The sequence below is a fragment of the Thamnophis elegans genome, chromosome 5 (assembly GCF_009769535.1).
Source record: "Thamnophis elegans isolate rThaEle1 chromosome 5, rThaEle1.pri, whole genome shotgun sequence".
NCBI lineage: Eukaryota > Metazoa > Chordata > Lepidosauria > Squamata > Colubridae > Thamnophis > Thamnophis elegans.
The window spans coordinates 92,869,239-92,890,127 of NC_045545.1; the positions used below are offsets into that span (position 1 = coordinate 92,869,239).

At 44.1% G+C, this 20,889-nt stretch overlaps 1 protein-coding gene across 1 annotated transcript in view; it reads right to left on the reverse strand.

The window, feature by feature from the left end:
• NKAIN4 (sodium/potassium transporting ATPase interacting 4) overlaps positions 1–11,503 on the reverse strand; it is a 114,817-nt gene extending 103,314 nt beyond the window's left edge. The window contains exon 1 of the mRNA XM_032218124.1: positions 11,173–11,503. Coding sequence (XP_032074015.1) covers positions 11,173–11,226 — 54 coding nt within the window. The 5' untranslated portion in view covers positions 11,227–11,503. The remainder of the gene's footprint in view (positions 1–11,172) is intronic.
• Between the last annotated feature and the right edge of the window lie 9,386 nt (positions 11,504–20,889).

A 20,889-nucleotide genomic window follows, 5' to 3' on the forward strand; every position in this document is an offset into this window, starting at 1 on the left:
GCTTGATAATTATGATGGATGGATGGATGGATGGATAGATGGATGGATGGATAGATAGACAGACAGACAGATATAGAGACAGACGGATAGATAATTATGATGGATGGATAGATAGGTAGAGAGAGAGAGAAAGGAAACAGAGAACGAGTGAGAGAGAGACTGAGAGAGAGGGTACGGTAGATAGATAGACAGACATAATTATGATAGACAGACAGAGAGATAGTTGTTGTGATGATAGATACATATGATAGATGGATGCAGTGGTGGGATTCAAACAATTTAACAACCGGTTCTCTGCCTTAATGATTTCTTCCAACAACCAGTTCACCAAACTACTCAGAAAGTTAACAACCGGTTCTTCTGGAGTGGTGCGAACTGGCTGAATCCCACCACTGGATGGACAGATGGACAGACAGACAGACAATAAATAGATATAATGAATATTGGTTGTCATACCCAGAGGTCATGTTTAATACATAGCAGGAATTCTTCCATACGAACGTCTTACACTATCATCAATCTACTTATCTGAGTGCTTGTGCCTTGGGAAATATAAGCTTGCAAATGTTTTGCACTGTTTGCTGAGAAATGATTTAATGTATTTGGACTGCAGGCTGGACTTTGAATAGTGGTAGTTAGCAAACAGTCCATCTTGAACAGCCAGCAAATATCGAAAAATGAGAAACTGTACTGCTATAGTTCAAGTAAAACATCAGATTAATGGCCCATTTGCGGGTGGGGTAGAGGATGCTTCTGAAATCCAAAAGTCCATTAAATCCAAACGTTTGCCATGCATCCCAGTTGAAATAACTTGTGATAAAGTCTTGATTTAACGGACCCTTAGTCTGTTAAATGAGGACGAAGTCCGAATAGCAAGCTTGTCCAATGTATCCAAAATCACTCCGGAAAATGGGGCCATGATATTCAAGATTCACTGCACCATGAGTTCAAAGTTTCAAAGTTTAATAGCATTTGTATGCCGCCCAATCCCGAAGGACTCCGGGCGGCTAACAATACAATAAATCAAAAAGAATAGAAGAAAGAAAAGATAGATTTAAAAACACACCATGCACTCCATTCCAAGTGGGGCTGGACCATATTTTGGGGTCAACAGCCCCAGGCCTGCCAGAACAGCCAGGTTTTAGTGGCCTTATGGAAGGCCGAGAGAGTGGGAAGGGTCCGGATCTCTGCGGGGAGATCACTCCACAGGGTCGGAGCAGCTACAGAGAAAGACTTCCCCCAAGTAGTCGCCAACCGGCATTGCCCGGTTGACAGTACCCGGAGGAAGCCCAATCTGTGTGATCTGAGATGGTCCTTGATTTACGACTGGAATGGATCCTGCTCATCGTGGTCAGAAGCCATGACCTTTGTAAAATGAGTCGGACACATGACCGATTCGATTTTACTACCTTTTTTTTGTGGTGCTCATTAAGCAAATCACTACGGTCATTAAGTGAATCCATAATTGTTATGAAAATGTCGCAGTCATTAATAAGTGCTGGGTTTGGGTGAAACCATTGGAAAACGGCAGTCACGTGATTACAGAATTTAGTTCTCTCCTGTTCTATTTTGTCTTCTATTTCCTAGAATACGTTGACACACAAAAACACCCTTCTTCTCTTTGACACCAGCCTTGGAAGTACTCAACGCGTGATAAATATGGTGGCAAACAAAGAACTCTCACCCTCACTGTAATCTATGAATGTGCTTGGAACGGAGCAACTTTCCCCTTCTCAAATCAATCATTGTTGGGGGTCACACTCACAACACTTTATTGTCATCCTGACACGGTGACACATAATTGCTGGCGGGGCTGGAAACAACAGACAGGGTCAAACATCTCCAACCAGGTGGCCTCCAGATGGGCTCGATCTGCACAATTACAGTATTCCTGAGTGGAGTACATCTGGATGGAGAACAAGTTGGAGAAGGCTGCAGGCCAAGCCCCGGGGTAACGGGGGGGATGTCAAAACTTTAGCCAGGAACTCCCTGGGTCTGGGAGCGGGCCAAATGCTTATGATCTCGCTTGGAAGATTGGGAGTGGTGGAAAGGAGAAACATTCAGACCCAGGCGTTGAGCAAATTATTTAGAATAACCAAATAACACAGTTGGAAGGGGAACTTAAGAGGTCTTCTAGTCCAACCCCCTGCTCAGGCAGGAAACCCTGTGCCATTGAAGACAAATGGTTGTCCAATCTCTTATTAAAAACTTCCAGTGTTGGGGCATTCGCAACTTCTAGAGACAATTTTTGTTCCTCTGATGAATTGTTCCAACTGTCAGGAAATTTCTCCTTAGTTCTAGGTTGCTTCTCTCCTCTATTAGTTTCCACCCATTGCTTCAGGGTAAGGGGGGGGGATGTCAAAACTTTAGCCAGGAACTCCCTGGGAGCGGGCCAAATGCTTATGATCTCGCTTGGAAGATTAGGAGTAGTGGAAAGGAGAAACATTCAGACCCAGGCGTTGAGCAAATTATTTAGAATAACCAAATAACACAGTTGGAATGGGAAATTAAGAGATCTTCTAGTCCAACCCCCTGCTCAGGCAGGAAACCCTGTGCCATTGAAGACAAATGGTTGTCCAATCTCTTATATAAAAACTTCCAGTGTTGGGGCATTCGCATCTTCCAAAAGCAAGCTGTCCCACTGATGAATTGTTCTAACTGTCAGGAAATTCCTCCTTAGTTCTAGGTTCCTTCTCTCCTTGATTAGTTTCTACCCATTGCTTCGTGTCCTGCCTTCAGGTGCTTTGGAGAATAGAATATAGAATAACAGAGTTGGAAGGGATCTTGGAGGTCTTCTAGTCCAACCCCCTGACTAGGCAGGAAACCCTACACCACTTCAGTCAAATGTTAGAATAGAATAGAATAAGGGAGGGTTGGACTGGAAGACCTCCAAAGCCCCTTCCAACTCTGCTATTGTATTATTGTATTGAGAAGTAGAGATAGAATAGAATAGAATAGAATAGAATAAGAAATAGAATAAGAAATAGAATAAGAAATAGAATAAGAAATAGAATAAGAAATAGAATAAGAAATAGAGATCGAATAAGAAGTAGAGATAGAATAGAACAGAATTAGAATAGAATAGAAGAAGAAGAAGAATAGAATAGAAGAAGAAATAGAGATAGAATAGAACAGAACAGAAAATGAAGAATAGGATAGGATAGAATAACAGAGTTGGAAGGGATTTTGGAGGTCTTCTAGTCCAACCCCTTGCTTAGGCAGGAAACCCAATACCATTTCAGACAAATGGTTATCCAACATCTTCTTAAAAACTTCCAGTGTTGGAGCATTCACAACCTCTGGAGGCAAGTTGTTCCACTGATTAATTGTTCTAATTGTCAGGAAAGTTCTCCTCGGTTCTAAGTTGCTTCTCTCCTTGATTAGTTTCCACCCATTGCTTCTTGTTCTACCCTCAGGTGCCTTGGAGAACAGCTTGACTCCCTCTTCTTTGTGGCAGCCCCTGAGATATTGGAAGACTGCTATCATGTCTCCCCTAGTCCTTCTTTTCATTAGACTAAAGTTAAAGGTTCCCCTCACACATATGTGCTAGTTGTTCCCAACTCTAGGGGTGGTGGTGTTCATCTCTGTTTCAAAGCCAAAGAGCCAGCGCTGTCCGAAGATGTCTCCCTGGTCTTGTGGCCGGCATGAATAAATGCCGAAGGCGCACGGAACACTGTTCTCTCCCCACCAAATGTGGTTCCTATTTTTCTACTTGCATTTTTACCTGCTTTCGAACTGCTAGGTTGGCAGAAGCTGGGACAAGTAACGGGAGCTCACTCCGTTATGCGGCGCTAGGGATTCGAAACGCCGAACTGCCGACCTGTCTAATCGACAAGCTCAGCATCTTAGCCACCGCGTCCCGCTCTTTCATTAGACTAGAGTTTTGGGGGGGTCTTTTTTTCCCATTTAGACAAAGCGAGGGACCAGATTTCTATACCAAGGGCTGCTTCAGAAAGAGAGGCAGACTCATGTTTCAAAATGATTCGCTCTGCTCCCAATATACATAGACATTTTTCTTCTTTTTCCATTTTTTTTTAAAAAGGAAAAAGCATTCCTGAAGTTCTTTGTCTAGTATCTTGGATACCAAGGATCTTTCACGCTTGTCAAAAAAAAAAAAAAATCACCACAACCTGCTACAACAATTACTGGGGGATTGGGAAAAAGAGGGGGGGGGAATCATCTCAGAGCATTAAATCAAATGATGGAGTTATAGCTATTAGGGGACAAAGGGCAACTATAACACGAACACGAAACAATGCCCCTGTTTTCTTTCTTCTCTTCTCTTTTTTTGAAATCGTTCAAGCCTCATTTTCTGCAATGGGAAATGTAGAGGGATCCGTCATTCTTCTTGGAGCGAACAGTTATTAGTCTAAAAGGCGTGTTTCTTTAATAAAATGCATTTGCGTTTAAGCCAACACACCCCTCTGCCAGCAATATTCGACACCTGACATCAAGCCAAGATAGGATTAGTTTGATTTTGATTAGGATCCACCCAGTCACTATGGATTTGGGTGGGTGGGTGGGGGGTTATTTTTTAAAAGGCTTAGTATCAGTGGTGAAATTCACATTTATTTTTACTGCTGGTTCCGTGGGCGTGGCAGGGGAAGGATACTGTAAAATCTCCATTCTCATCTCATTCCTGGTAGAAGAATATTGCAAAATCCCCATTCCCTCCCCATTCCTGGGGGAAGGATACTGCAAAATCTCCATTCCCTTCCCACTCCAGGGGAAGGATATTGCAAAATCTCCATTCCCTTCCCACTCCAGGGGAAGGATATTGCAAAATCTCCATTCCCTTCCCACTCCAGGGGAAGGATATTGCAAAATCTCCATTCCCTTCCCACTCCAGGGGAAGGATATTGCAAAATCTCCATTCCCTTCCTACTCCAGGGGAAGGATACTGCAAAATCTCCATTCCCTTCCCACTCCAGGGGAAGGATATTGCAAAATCTCCATTCCCTCCCCACTTCTGGGGGAAGGATACTGCAAAATCTCCATTCCCTCCCCACTCCTGGGGGAAGGATACTGCAAAAACTCCATTCTCTCCCCACTTCTGGGGGAAGGATATTGCAAAATCTCCATTCCCATCTCACTCCTTGTAGAAGGATATTGCAAAATCCCCATTCCCTCCCCACTCCTGGGGGAAGGATATTGCAAAATCTCCATTCCCATCTCACTCCTAGGAGAAGGATATTGCAAAATCTCCATTCCCATCTCACTCCTGGTAGAAGGATATTGCAAAATCCCCATTCCTGGGGGAAGGATATTGCAAAATCTCCATTTCCACTGTGAGGCCAGCCAGAAGTGGTATTTGCTGGTTCTCCGAACTACTCAAAATTTCCACTACCGGTTCTCCAGAACCTGTTAGATTCTGCTGAATTTCACCCCTGCTTAGTATATTTATTTACCGTACATAAACTCAGCCCATTGTAGCTTATTCAGCAAAGCAGACTTGGACAAAATATGGATTTAGAACCATACCTGTAACCTCTTTCCCTTCTCCCCACCTTTATACGGTTTACAATTCCTTCTTTTCCTCGGATTTTAAATGCAGATGAAAATTCACTTACGTCCTTTCTTAAAAGTCTCCGGTTTTGAAGTTACAGGTAATCCTCAATTTACAGTAGCCACAGCAGTAGCACTTAGACGTATATACCGCTTCACAGTGCTTTCCACCCCTCTTCTCTAAGCGGTTTACAGAGATGACCCCCCCCCCCAACCATCTGGGTCCTCATTTTACCGACCTTGGAAGGATGGAAGGCTGAGTCAACCTTGAGCTGGTGAGACTCAAACTTCTAAACTGCTGGCAGTCAGCAGAATTAGCTTTCTAACCACTGCACCACCTCACCTCTTAATAAGTCCTTTAGTAACTGGACAAGCATATAAAATTATTGTACAGTTTGACGTGGAAGGTGATGGTCATTGTCTAACTTATATTAGATCTTGGTAGGGTTTTGTGGCTCGTAGCAAGTCTCTAAAGCCTTTATCGCTAGGTAATGCACCGAATATAGGTGGCTCAGTGGCTAAGATGCTGAGCTTGTCGATCAGAACGATCAGCAGTTCGAATTCCTAGCACCGTGTAACAGAGTGAGCTCCCGTGACTTGTCCCAGCTTCTGCCAACCTAGCAGTTCGAAAGCACGTAAAAAATGCAAGTAGGAAAATAGGAACCACCTTTGGTGGGAAGGTAACAGCGTTCCGTGCGCCTTCGGCGTTTAGTCATGCTGGCCACATGACCACGGAGACGTCTTTGGCTTTGGAACGGAGATGAGCACCTCCCCCTAGAGTCGGGAACGACTAGCACATATGTGTGAGGGGAACCTTTATTTTTTATGTTTAATCCACCCAATAATGTCCTTTATCTCGCTTTCTTCTCTTCTTGTAAAACAAAATTAAACCAATGACTTGAGGTTATCTGTACTTCTGTGGCTATTATCTTCCTTGTTATACTATTGATCTTCAATTGATGGGAAAAAGGCAATTGGGACTTTTTCTTCTACAGGCATTGCCCTACTTACAACCATTCATTGAGTCACTGCTCAAAGTTACAACAGCACTAGAGAAAGTGACTTATGACTGTTTTGCACACTTACGACCATTGCAGCATTCCTCACAGCCTGCGTGATCAAAACTCGGACGCTCGGCAACTGACTCATATTTATGACGGTGGCACTGTCCCTTTTGTGACCTTCTGACGAGCCAAGTCAATGGGGAAATCAGACTCACTTAATAGCCGTGTTTCTAACTTAACAACTGCGGTCATTCGCTTAACAACTGTGGTAAGAAAGGTCGTTAAATGGGGCAAAAACCCCTCATTTAATAAATGTCTCACTTAGCCACAGAAAGCTTGGACTCAACTGTAGACTACCCTGTACAAACTTATCGTATTTTTCAGAATATAAGATGCACCTTTTCCCCCTAAAAGAGCATGGAAATGTTGGTGCGTCTTATATACCAAATACAGTCATTTCTGGCCTCCCGAAGCCCCACCTCGCATCCCATTTTTGTGAAAAATGGGCAAAAACCGGAGTGTTTTTGCCTTCTCCCACCCCCCAGAAGCACTCTGCAGGCTCAGCAGAGCTGGGGGAAGGGAAATTTTCCCCCATTTTGGTGAAAAACGGGGGTCATTTTGCCTTCCCCGAGCCCTGCAGAGTGCTCCTGGGGGCCGGGGAAGACAAAAACTTTTTTTCCTGACTTATCTCTTTGGAATTTTGGTGCGTCTTATATACCGGTGCATCTTATAGTCCGAAAAATACGATAAATAAACTCAAATGAAATAAAATTTTGGATTCTATTGTGGTCGTACGTTGAGGACTACCTTGTATTACCGGCTGTTTCTATAACCACAAATCTACCTAATCGGCAAAACCCAAAATCAAAGTTTCCTATTTTTTCCCCGCCTCCACTTTTTGGGTTGAGAGATTTTCCCAAAGAAAGGCGAGCAGACGTTGCCCTTTTAAAAAGGGAACGATCCTGATTCCCACCAGAAATGGACAGAGGGAAGAGACCCTCAGCCACCAGCCTCCACTACAATTGAAAAACAGCCAAATCTTTGTTCCTCCCTGATCACCAAGTAAGAAAAACGCCTCTTTTTTTTTGCAGAAATCTGCCATTCCAGACCCTCTTCAGACCAGCATCCACTGCCCTGCGTTTCCAATCCCTAATGTTGTGTGTGCATTTTTCTGTGCGTGTGTGAGAGAGAGAGATGTGTGTGTTTAAGTTGTTTGTTTCTAGCTGGCCGAGATCCCAGGCGTTTGGCCAAGCGCACGTTGTACAATCGAGCAGCAAACAAAAAAAAATAGCACACTCAATGGAGTTTTATACATTACTCAGGATAAATTATGACCCTTGGCAAAATCCCATTTTAGCTATTCCCCGGGAATGCAAATGAAAGTCCAACATTTCACAGGGCATTGACAGAAAAAAGGACCGCCCTGTTTGAAAACACAAAACCCCAAAGATTTTTTTTGTAAAAAAAATCCAATCGAGCTGAATAACTAAGCCTGTCCTTTTCCAAGACAAAAGGGGAACAGATTTGTATTTCTCGCTCCTCCCTGAGCATGGGGGTGAGTGAGTGAGTGAGAGAGAGAGAGAGAGAAGCAGCAAAAGAGAAAGAGGGAAAGACAGAGGAGAGGAAGAAAGAAACAGAGAAAGAGAAAGGAGAGAGAAAGCGAGAGAAGAGGAGACAGAGAAAGAGAGAAAGAGAAAGGGAGGAAGAGAGAGAGAAAGAGAAATTAAAAGAGAGAGGAAGAGGAAGAGAGAGAGAAAGGGAGGAAGAGAGAGAGAAAGAGAAATTAAAAGAGAGAGGAAGAGGAAGAGAAAGAGAAAGGGAGGAAGAGAGAGAGAAAGAGAAATTAAAAGAGAGAGGAAGAGGAAGAGAAAGAGAAAGGGAGGAAGAGAGAGAGAAAGAGAAATTAAAAGAGAGAGGAAGAGGAAGAGAGAGAGAGAAAGGGAGGAAGAGGGGGAAAGAGAGGAGAGAGAGGGAAAACCAGAGGAGAAGGAGAAAGAAACAGAAAGAGAGAGAAAGGAGAGAGAGAGAAAGTGAGAGAAGAGAGAAGAGGAGGGGAGAAAAAGAGAGAAAGAGAAAAAAGGCAGGAAGAGAGAGAGAGAAAAATAAAAGAGGAAGGAAGAGAGAGAAAGGAGAGAGAGAAAGCGAGAGAAGAGAGGAGAAAGAGAGAAAGAGAAAGAAAAAGAAGAGAGAGAGAGAAAGAGAGAGAGAAAGAAAGAAAGAGGTTTTCTTTACTTGAAAAAACCTTTAAACACTTCCAAAATATCCCCATTTATGTAATAACAATAAGATAGTTAGAAAACAAAAACTAAGCAATGATTTGGTTGGGCTCTATGTATTTGCAAAAAAGAAAACGGTTTGGGAACAAATTTGGCAACTTGCTGCCCTTTGTCTGTCTTGCTCTTGCTTTCTTCCAGGGTATTCATTTGCCTGCAATCAATTGATTCTGATTTGTGCACCAGAAGCACAAAGCTTTGTCCCTAACAATGGAGAGTCCAAATTATCCTCCTTGGAGCTACTGGCTGCGAATGCCAAATGAGCCCGAAAGGAAAAGGTGGCTGGAATATTTTGGCCACAGCTGGAATCTAGGGAGAAGAAGAAGTTGATCCCTTTTTGAAAGTTTCCAAAGGGTGTTTACGAGCTCTACTGGTAGGGTTGAGGGGTATTTCCACCCCCACCCCCACTCATTAACCCATTTTTTTAAAAAAAAATAATGAAACAGGAAAGACCCAAGAATGGAAAATGCAATGCCAGAATTTCAGAACCGGCCTTCGGTTGGCAGAGAAAACCATGATTGACTCGGTCTAAGTCCACATCGGATTGCGTGGGAGACATAAACACACCGGGGTGTTTGTTTGCAAGCCACAAAATCCCCTTTTTTAATCCATCTGGACAAACTATGAATTGGCATCCACTGTGAAGGAATCTCCCCTTTCCAACCTTACAAAATAAACTGGGGAAAAAAAGATTGGCGGTGCAAGGAACCTGCTTTTTGGAGGCGATTATTTTGCTGATCTGGAAAAGGAACCTCAAAAGTCCTTTACGGGCCACAAGGGACTTAACGGCCACCGTTCAACCCCAAGCTACTGTTGCTAAGCGGGACACGGAAGCGAGTTTCTCCCCGTTTGATGACCTTTCTCGCCACGGTTGTTAAGCGAGTCACTGCAGTTGCTAAGTTAGCAATACACGGTTGTTAAGTGAATTTCCCCATGGACTTTTCTTGCCAGGAGGTCGCAAAAGACCCTCGCGACCGTCATAAATACGAGTCAGCTGACAAGCGTCTGAATTTTGTTCGGGGTGACGGTGGGGTTCCCCAATGGTCGTAAGTGTGAAAAACTGTCATAAGTCGGTTTTTCCAGTGCTGTTGTAACTTCGGACAATCACTAAATGAACTGTTGTAAATCAATAGCTTGAAAACCCTTAAAAAGACAATTCCACTTGAAATATTTCTTAGCCACGCAACTCCTTTCCAAGGCAAAGTTGCGTACCCCGAGATTGCAGCACCCCCCAGTCTGTGGGTGAATGGCTATTCCACAGTTCACTTCCACAGTGTCCCCCCCTCCCCCCCCACAAAGGAAAACCCACAGCTGGTGAACAGTTCAATCCATTTGATTTCCATCTGTTTCCTTTAGCAAAATTGGAACATTAACATCGGTGGGTTTTTTTTTTTTTTTAAGATTATCCTCAAGGGGTTCGGGGTTTTTTGGATCACTTTTGGATGCGCAAGCCAATTTCAAGGAATTTAGGGAGTTGGTTTTCAATTTTAATTTCTTTCATTCACGGAATAGAGAGAAAAAGTGGGACCCCCCATCCCAAGTCTCAGGGACCGGTCATATTTAAAAAAAATAGGATTGATGCATCCATAATATACACATATGGCAAACTAATGACAAACTAATAATAAATCAATAAATAAAATGTCTCTGTAGAGATTCTCAGTCCTCCAGGTCATGATTGTCCCAAAGTTGCCTTTTTTCACCCAAAGGTGCAATTTTTTTCAGGAGGCAACTATACTTTCTTTCTTTTTCTTTTGAAGACGTTTCACTTCTCATCCAAGAAGCTTCTTTTCAAAAGAAAAGAAAGAAAACCAAGAAAGTCCAGTTGAAAAAAAATCTACCTTTGGGACATCCGAAATGCGTGTTGGGGTGTCTCTAAGGCGCCCAAAACTCAGCAGGGCAGAAGAAGTCAAACCCCCACCTGGGCTTCCCCTTCCAGCGCTCCTATTGGCACCGCACACGCTTCCGGCCGCGTTCGCACGATACGCTGAACTTCGGATTCATATTAAGCGCGATTAAGTCGGGGGGGGGGGAGAATTCGGGCGCGATGCGAACCCAGCTCCCCTCCCTGCCACCCAAGACTCGTTTAAGGACCAATGGCCAAGGGCACTCGAGTAGCCCCTTTCAAGGATGTCGTGTGAACCCCCCCACCCGCCCCCCCAAAAACACAAAAAAGTCACGGCGGGCACAACTCGGCGACAAAAGAGGGGAGAAGAGCCTTTCCCGACCCTATAAGACAGCCCTCTCTGGGCGCGGGTTCGAATCCCAGATTCCCAAGAGGATGGGAAGTGTTAGTCCCGCTGCAGCCTGCGGAACGCGCTGCCCCAGGAGCATCCGATTCCCTGCCCGGATAGACGCTCAGCTCCCCCCCCCCAAAAAAAAATGCTTACCAGCTGTAAAGTGCAGAGGAAGATCAAAGTGCAGCGCCCGGTGCAACATCCCATCTTGGCTCGTTCGGTCGTGGGGACCGAGCCGCCGCTGGCTCCGGGCGCGGATTTTCACCGAGCAGCGCCCGAAAGAGCCGCCGCCATCGCTCGGCTGATGGGGAAGAGAAGTGGAGGGGTGGGGGGTGGAAGAGCCGGAGGAGAGGCTGCCTTGGCCCTCCTTAGCTGCCTTCCCAGGGAAAAACAGCCCCGGCTGCGCTCCGCTACAAACAGCTGCCGGGGAAGCTTTGGGGAAAGCGCTCCGCTCGCAAACTCTTCCTCGGTTGAAAAGGGAGGGAGGGAGGGAGGGAGGGAGGGAAGGGTGGGTGGGTGGGTGGGCGAAGGGGGCGAGCGCTTCTTAAAAGGGCGACGCCTGAGAGAACGGATGAACAGAGTTGAAAGGGACCTTGGAGGTCCTCTAGTCCAGTGTTTCTCAACCTTGGCCACTTGAAGCTGTCTGGACTTCAACTCCCAGAATTCCCCAGCCAGCGAATGCTGGCTGGGGAATTCTGGGAGTTGAAGTCCAGACAGCTTCAAGTGGCCAAGGTTGATTCGCTGGCTGGGGAATTCTGGGAGTTGAAGTCCAGACATCTTCAAGTGGCCAAGGTTGAGAAACACTGCTCTAGTCCAACTCGCCTCCCCTCCCCAAGCCTGAGAGAACGGATGAACAGAGTTGGAAGGGACCTTGGAGGTCCTCTAGTCCAGTGTTTCTCAACCTTGGCCACTTGAAGCTGTCTGGACTTCAACTCCCAGAATTCCCCAGCCAGTGAATGCTGGGAGTTGAAGTCCAGACAGCTTCAAGTGGCCAAGGTTGATTCGCTGGCTGGGGAATTCTGGGAGTTGAAGTCCAGACAGCTTCAAGTGGCCAAGGTTGATTCGCTGGCTGGGGAATTCTGGGAGTTGAAGTCCAGACAGCTTCAAGTGGCCAAGGTTGAGAAACACTGCTCTAGTCCAACTCGCCTCCCCTCCCCAAGCAGCAGCTCCTACACCATTTCTTTATTTTATTAAAATTGTTATTGTTTTTTTAAAAATACAAACAACATATTGATGAACAAAGCCTTGTCCGGGTTCCCCCCTTTGGCATCCTCTTTTATACACAATCCATTTCACATCATTGTTCTATTTCCAATTTCACCTCTACGATTCTCTTCTCCTATTTTCCATCTTACACTGTTCCTCTTCTTGTGATCTAAACGATGTCATTCATCGCCCCTTCAAAGTTATACCAAATTATCCTTTCACGATTCCCCTTTTTCATCTCTTTTACCCTAATAAAACCACCTAGTTATTATTATTTTTTTATTTTAGTTCCTTTTCTTCTATTCTTGTTCTTCAGTGAAGCCCTCTTTTACTCTCTTCTCTTCTGTTTCCTGCTCCGAGTTCTCCATCTCCATTCTTTTTTTTTTTAATTGAATGATTTTCTATTAAATAGGTTTCATAGTGTATTTAATAAGCATCGTGTCTGGGTATTTAATTTGCTCAATGTAGGGATGGTGGCTCGGTGGCTAAGACTGAGCATGTAAAATGAGCATGTAAAAAGCATGTGACGGTGCAAGTAGAAAAATAGGGACCACCTTTGGTGGGAAAGGAACAGCGTTCCGCGCAGCATTGAGTCATGCCAGCCACATGACCACGGAGACGTCTTCGGACAGCGCTGGCTCTTCGGCTTTGAAACGGAGATGAGCACCGCCCCCAAGAGTCGGGAACGACTAGCACATATGTGCGAGGGGAATCTTTATACTTTAAAAAGGGTTGTCAAACTCGATTTCATTGAGGACCACATCAGGGGTGTGTTTGACTTTGGGGGAGTTTGATTGATTGATTGATTGATTGATTTCATTTATATGCCGCCCTTTTCCCCGAAGGGGACTCAGGGCGGCTCACAGTTCAATCAGGAAGGGGTACAGACAGGGAGTAAAAGAAAAAAGAAAAACAAACAAACAAACATAACAGTACACAATTTAAAAACACACAACAACCATACCATTCGAGAAGGGGGGCAGAAGCTTTTTAGCCCCAGGCCTGTCGGAATAGCCAGGTTTTAAGGGCTTTGCGGAAGGCCTGGAGGGTGGTGAGGGTTCGAATCTCCACGGGGAGCTCGTTCCAGAGGGTCAGAGCAGCCACAGAGAAGGCTCTCCTCCGGGTAGTCGCCAGTCGACATTGGCCGGCGGATGGAATTCGGAGGAGGCCTAGTCTGTGGGATCTGATCGGTCTATTGGAGGTAATTGAGTTGGGGTGTGTGTGGCCAGCTCAGGGGTCCCTGTGGTGGCCCGAAAGCTCTACCAGCAAAAACAAGCTCCTGGACTCTGTTTCTGGCTACGACAGCCTCCTGCAACCCTCTGCCAGCAAAAACCGAGCTCGTGAGGACTGCACGTGGCACTCCCGAGCTCCGTTTTCAATGGCAGAGGCACCGCGGACCGGTCCTTTGCTGTTTCTAGGGTGGCCCCGCGGGCCAGATCTAAGCACCCTGTAGGCCTTGAGTTTGACACCCGTGTGTCATGGGATTAATTCTAATCCTACCAGTCTGCCTTTGTTTCGAAATCTCCTGTCTTGAACGGATTTCTGCCTACCGTATTTGCTTTGCTTATGAATAGAGCCATCTAGATAGTTGGCTGCTTCGTTCAATCAGCTCTTCATCTCAAGTGCTGACATCTGTTGTGGGCGATTAAGAAAAAAATAGGGGCTTCTAAAAACCACATTTCTTCATTTTTTCCTTTGGGGAAATAAATTATGCTGCCTTTTTAAAAAAATATTCCTCAAAATATTTTATTCTTCTAGGAAGGGGAAGGGATTCCCACACCCATTTTGTCGGCCACCCCAGAAACTATGCTGCTGTCACTAGTTTCGGGCTACCAAAAAAAGCAGAGATGTCTTTTCCTGCAGCCTGCCTCCATTTTATTTCCAGCGTCTTTCTCCCGGAGTGGATTTTTCTTCGAACAGAATGTTACGTTTAAAGTCCTTAAAGCAAAACTCATGGGCATTATCCAAAAAGAGAGGCCACAGGCTTTTCAGTCTATATGATGTAAACCGATGTTTCCCAAACTTTCTGTAATCATGGTGTAGTAAGTAAATATTTAGGACATGCAGGGATCGCCCCATTAAGCAAACAAAACCTTTCCCAACATTTTTTGTCCTTAAGAGGATTCACGTTGCAGGGGAGATCATATAATGAATGTGGTTGCGGTCCCATATGCTTACCATCTATTTCTAAATTATATTTTGGCATTTATATATACAGAGTGTCCACAAAAATCCTTGCTCAGTTTGAATGTTTAGTAACTTCACTTGTGTATAAGATACACACCATTTGTGAAATGCTACAGAAAGGGGAAAATTGTTTAGGAGTTAGCGTATTTATTTGGAGAAGATTAATTCTTCACATATTCACCATGTTTTTGGATACCAAGTACCCACAGTTTTGAGGTTCTTCAAACACCTTCTGCAGTTGTCTCCGATTTATTGCATTGACTACATTTGTTGTGCTTGCATTTTGTCCAATAGCCATTAAAAGAAAAAACTCCAATAAATCCTTTTGTCTTATACAAAATACATATATGTTTGTGAATGCTCCAACACTGGACATTTTTAAGAAGATGTTGGATATCCATTTGTCTGAAGTGGTATAGGGTTTCCTGCCTAAGCAGAGGGTTGGACTAGAAGACCTTCAGGGTCCCTTCCAACTCTGTTATTCTATATTCATCACTTACCCAGAATATTGACCAATCTGATAAAAAGCCAGTTTATAAGCAGGAATTGGACAGATCTAATCAATCCAAGATTGTTGAACCAAGATAACACCATCTTTCTTTAAAAAAAAAATCTTTTTTTTTGCTAGCACTTCGTATTCAAATCCATAATTTTTATAGTTTGATGAATTTTGAATTTTAGGTAGATTCAGATTCACCTTCCCATTTTTGAACCATGATTTTTCCTCCTCTTTTTTTTCTTGTTATTAAAACAAAATGGGAAAATAATAGGTAAGCCCTTTTTGCATGCAGGTGTTTCTTTCAACTTTTTTATTTCTAGTAGAATGAAATTTACAAATATTAAATTTAAAGAAGGCTGATACTTCTTCAAACGATCCCAGTACAATAACTTTTCAGCACTCTCTGGATCAAAAGAGTGCTTTGTAGCAAAATTCAGAGATATGAAAAAAAACTGGAGAAGGGAGGGAGGGAGGGAAGAAGGAAGGAGAAGGATGAGAGAAAGGGAAAGAAACAGCAAAAGAGAAAGAAAGAAAAAGTGCAGAGAGAGAAAGAGAGAGAAGGAGAAAAAGAAGAAAGAAAGAAAGGAAAGAAAGAAAAAGATTTTGGGGAAGGGAGGGAGAGAGGGAGAAAGAACTGAAGGGAAGGAAGGAGACAAAAAAGACAAGGGAGGGATAGGAGGAAAAGAATGAGGGAAACAGAAAGAAAGAACAAGAGAGAAAGAGAGAAAAAGTGCAAAAGAAAAGACAAAGAGAAAGGGAGCGTGAAGAGGATAGTGATGACAGTGAAGAAAGGAAGGAAGGAAGAGAAAGGAAGGAAGGAAGGAAGGAAAAGATTTTGGGAAGGGAGGGAGAGAGGGAGAAAGAGAGGAGGGAGAAGGAAAGAGGGGAAAGAATGAAAAGAAGAAAAAAGAGCAAAAGAGAAAGAAAGAAAAAGTGTAAAAGAAAGGACAAAGAAAGAGTGAAACAGAGAGAGAAAGAAAGACAAGGGAGGGAGAGAGGAAGGAAGAAGCGAAAGGAAAGAAGAGAGGGAAGAAGGAATTAACATTTCTTTATGTTTTGCTCTCAGAATAAAATTTTAAAAAATATGGACTGTTTACAGAAGCCAAACTGGAAAAATTGTTTGCATTTTGCTCCAAAAATTCCACTTGCTGAGATATGATTCAATATTGAAGATCTTCAAAAATCTCACCACAAAAGTCTCTGCCCTCCCCTCTTTTGTCCGGATTGATAATTCCCTGCAGATTCCTCATAGCATGCAGAAATTATGTAGTAATTCCAATTCACACACACAAACACAAACCCAACAACCCCAAGATAAGAGCCACCCATCCAATTACTATCACCTGGCTCTGAATAATCACTGCATTATATGTGAAGCATCTCTCTCAAAAACTCCCTGATTGGCTGAGCCAAGGAGAAGAAAAATTAGCTGTAGAATAAGCAGGTTTCACAGCAGGTTTTTTTCCCTTTCACAACAGCGAATTAATGAATTCTATTGTATCATCGGTTCATGAAGTCACCCAGTTTAACAAGGGGCTTCCGGCTCTCGGCTGCATTCTGAGATTTGATAGCAACATTTGAGTCAATCCCCACGAGAGATTAGGATGGAAATTGGCTGTAGGGTCTCCCAGAGGCCACTTCTTTCCCAAATTATAGTGATGCTCCAGAAGAACCTTAAAATATAGGTGTGCAAATGATGGAGAACTGACAGCTTAGTTAGTCCATCCTGAAGGAGGATTGAATCCTATGTACAATATGTGTGTGTGTATGTGTGTGTCTGTATGTGTGTATGTATGTGTATGTGTGTGTGTATGTATGTATATACATAAAGTCTCCTTTTATTTATTTATCAGCACAAATAAAAAAAACATATATATATATATATGTATGTATGTATGTATGTATTTTATCTATATATCTACATCCACATCCATCTATTTATCTAGCATCTATCTATCTATCTATCTATCTATCTATCTATCTATCTATCTATCTATCATCTATCTATCTATCTTCACACATCTATTTATCTATCTCTATTATCTATCTATCTATCTATCTATCTATCTAACTCTATCTATCTATCTATCTATCTATCTATCTATCTATCTATCTATCTATCATCTATCTATCTATCTTCACACATCTATTTATCTATCTCTATTTATCTATCTATCTATCTATCTATCTATCTATCTATCTATCTATCTAACTCTATCTATCTATCTATCTATCTATCTATCTATCTATCTATCTATCTATCTATCTACCTACCTACCTACCTACCTACCTACATCTCTATCTATCTATCTATCTATCTATCTATCTATCTATCTATCTATCTATCTATCTATCTATCTATCTATATGATCTATCTATTTATATACATCAACATCCATCCATCCATCCCTCTCTCTCTCTCTCTATCTACATATCTATCTATCTATCCTATCTATGCTGCGCATGAGCGTGCACATTTCACTGGCCAGCTGTTGTCGAGTCTGCTGTGCATGCACAGAGGGTGGTGTGTGTGGAGGCCATGCAGGCATGTGTGGGGTGGGGCACATGCAGGGGCGTGCTCATAGGCAGGACTAGAACTCCCAGTGTCCTGGTGACTGGCTTAAAGTCACCCAGCTGGCTTTCATGCCTAAGGCGGAACTAGAACTCACAATCTCCTGGCTGCTAGTCTGGTGCCTTAACCACTAGACCAGTGATGGCTAACCTTTTTGTCGTCTTGTGCCAAAGACGCCTGCAATGCAATGCATAATCCCCACGCCCCACACACATGCATGCGACAGCCCCCCCCTCCGCTCCCATGCTCCATTTGGGGCTAGTAGGCCTCCCTGCAGCCTCCTTGGAGCAAAAACGGGCCACAGGGGAGCTGCCATGCCTCGTTCCCCCATGCCATGTTTTGGGCCTAGGCGGCCTCCCTGCAGCTTCCTGGGAGGTAAAATGGGCCACCCTATGCATGCAACCCTGCACATACGCCCTGCCCCCTGCACATGTGTGGCAGAGACCCAAACAATAGCTGACTGGTAGAAGGCGCGTGTGCATGTGTGATGGAACTGAGCTGGGACGATGGGTCATGTGGCCACAGATGGAGGCTGCTTGGAAAGATGGTTTTAATGGTGGACAGGATCACGTGGCTTCAGCTCCTGAGCAGAAAAGTGGGATGCTGAAAGTCCCTGGTTTTATGCCCTCTCTGGCCTTTTATCTTGAGCTTGTATTCTGATTGGTTGTCAGACTCCTAAGGGGCCATTCAGGGGCAACTCTCTAGGCTGTGCTTTGAGTCCAGGTTTGGTTGTCTTGCTGACTGATGTAATTTTTTCCCCATGTGCCATGTGGTGAGTTTCTGTAGAAGGCTAATCCTACCTTTGTTATGTAGAATAGGCTTTAATGGCTCATTGACAAAGGTGGGGGGGGGAATCAGAAAGCTGCAGGGGGTTACTTTGTCTTTAAAAACATGTTTCTCCCTTTTCACATCCAGGGAAATATAATATTCTGACTTCTTAATATTTCCCAGGATATTTCAGTTTTCTAGCAGACGGGTGGGTTTTAACTTCCCACACCTGATTTCTCCCATCAAGGATGACCCGAGCTCAGAATTTGCGCTTCTGTTCCCAGCTGCAAATTCTTTTGAGACTTCTTATGCAGATAAAAATAAATTTCAAGGCTGAGTTTTGCACAGCATCCGGCCACCTCTGATAGATAACGTTTTTTGTTATGGCTTTAACTGATGAAACAGCCAATAGATAGCCTTGCCTAGGCAAGAATCAAAGCCTGCCGTTTCCAGCATAAATCCTTTTGCTTTCCTTGAATAAATATATTTTCTCCCTGAGATAAGCGGTAAAACAAGGCGGGAGGGGGGGGAGGAATAGTAAGTGAGATTATTTTTTATTTTATTTACTCTGAGAACATCAAACTAACATAAGCAGACTCCTGTAGCTGCACCTGCGGCGGCCATGAAAAATGAAGATGCAATGATAAAAAGATAAAGAGCAAATATTGTACATCTCCCCCCACCTCAAAAAAAAAATACAGAAAAAGAGTAAGAAAGCAAAAATCAGATTCTGGAAGGGGAAAATGACAAGGCAGAACAGATCCAGAAACACGTAACATGCGTTCACATCAGAGGTGGGTTCCTACCAGTTCGCACCAGTTCGGTAGAACCGGTTCATCAAATCTACCGAACTGGTTAGAAGAGGTTCCACCAGTGGACCCGGAAAAGCAGGCCACACATACAGAAGAGGTCCAAAAAAATTTTGAAACCCACCACACACACACACACACACACCCCACACACCAGAGAGAGAGAGAGAGAGAGAGAGGAGAAGAGAGACAGAGACAGAGAGACAGAAGAGAGGACCAGACTCATACATGAGAAAGAGAAAGAAAGGAAGAAAAAATGAGAGACGAAAGAAAAAAAGGAAAAAGGGACATGAGACAAAAGAAGGAAGAGAGAGAGAGAGAGAGACAGAGACAGACTCACACACAGAGAGAAAGAGAAGAGAAAGAAAGGAAGAAAGAAAAAGTGAGAGAGAGATGAAAGAAAAAAAGGAAAAAGGGACAGAGAGACAAAAGGAAGGAACGAGAGAGAGACAGACTCACACAGAGAGAGAAAGAGAAGAGAAAGAAAGGGAAGAAAGAAAAAGTGAGAGAGATGAAAGAAAAAAGGAAAAAGGGACAGAGAGACAAAATGAAGGAAAGAGAGAGAGAGAGAGAGATAGGAGGGAGGAGAGAGAGGGAGAAAGAAAGAACGAAAGAAGAGAAAGAAAGAAAGGAAAGAAGAAAAGAAAGAAAAAGAAAACACATGGCCGCAAGCCACTCCCACCAGGTCACTGGCCATCAAGCCACTCCCACAAAGAGGCCACACCCACAGAGTAGGTTCGAACAATTTTGAAACCCACCACTGGTTCACACACTCAGCCATACAACTGTTGTAGAATTGATAAGCCATTTTGCTCCGTGTTTCTATTTATTTAATAAATTTTGATTTTCTCTTGGTTGGAAAATATGTCCCTCCCGGGTTCAATTCCAAGTGGGGGGGGGGGGAAGACGCTGGATTCACGGAAGTTGCTTGGAAAGAAGATTGATTGACGGTGGACAGGATCACATGGCTTGAGGTCCTGGTGGGGAGGGGGAGAAGAGATGCTGAGGGTGCCCTGGGTTTTACGCCCTCTCTGGGCTTTTGAATTTGAGCTTGGATTCTGATTGGTTGTCCGACTCCCATGGGGCCATGCAGGCAGGGGGCAACTCTGTAGGCTGTTCTGAGTCCCAGGCTTGGTTGAGCCTTGCTGGGTGATGTAAAAACAGGGCATGAAGAGAGTTTGAGAGCCTTGCAAAGTGCTCCTGGGGCCTGGGGGGGGGGAAAGCAAAAACGAGCAAAGAAAGGCCTGCTTTTTGCAAAAATGGGCCCATGTTTTGCAAAAAACAGGCCCATGTTTTGCAAAAAAAATGGCGTGCATAGGGTTTGGGAGGCTTGTAGAGTGCTCCTGGGGGCTGGGGGGGGGGGGGGGGGCAAAAACCAGCAAACTCTCTGCACATCCATTTTTGTGAAGGCAGCAGGGTTTCAGGAGGCCAGAAATGCTGTATTCAGTGTATAAGGCCATCCAGATTTTCACCCTCTTTTTTGGGGGGAAAGGAAGTTTTAAAGAAGAGATTGGACAACAATTTGTCTGAAATAGTATAGGGTCCTCTGGTTTGGGCAGGGCCGAGGTGGCGCAGTGGTTAGAGTGCAGTACTGAAGGCCACTTCAGCTGACTGTTATCTGCAGTTCAGCGGTTCTAATCTCACCGGCTCAAGGTTGACTCAGCCTTCCATCCTTCCGAGGTGGGTGAAATGAGGACCCAGACTGTGGGGGCGATATGCTGACTCTGTAAACCGCTTAGAGAGGACTGAAAGCCCTATGAAGCGGTATATATGTCTAACTGCTATTGCTATTGTTTGGACTAGAAGACCTCCAAGGTCCCTTCCAACTC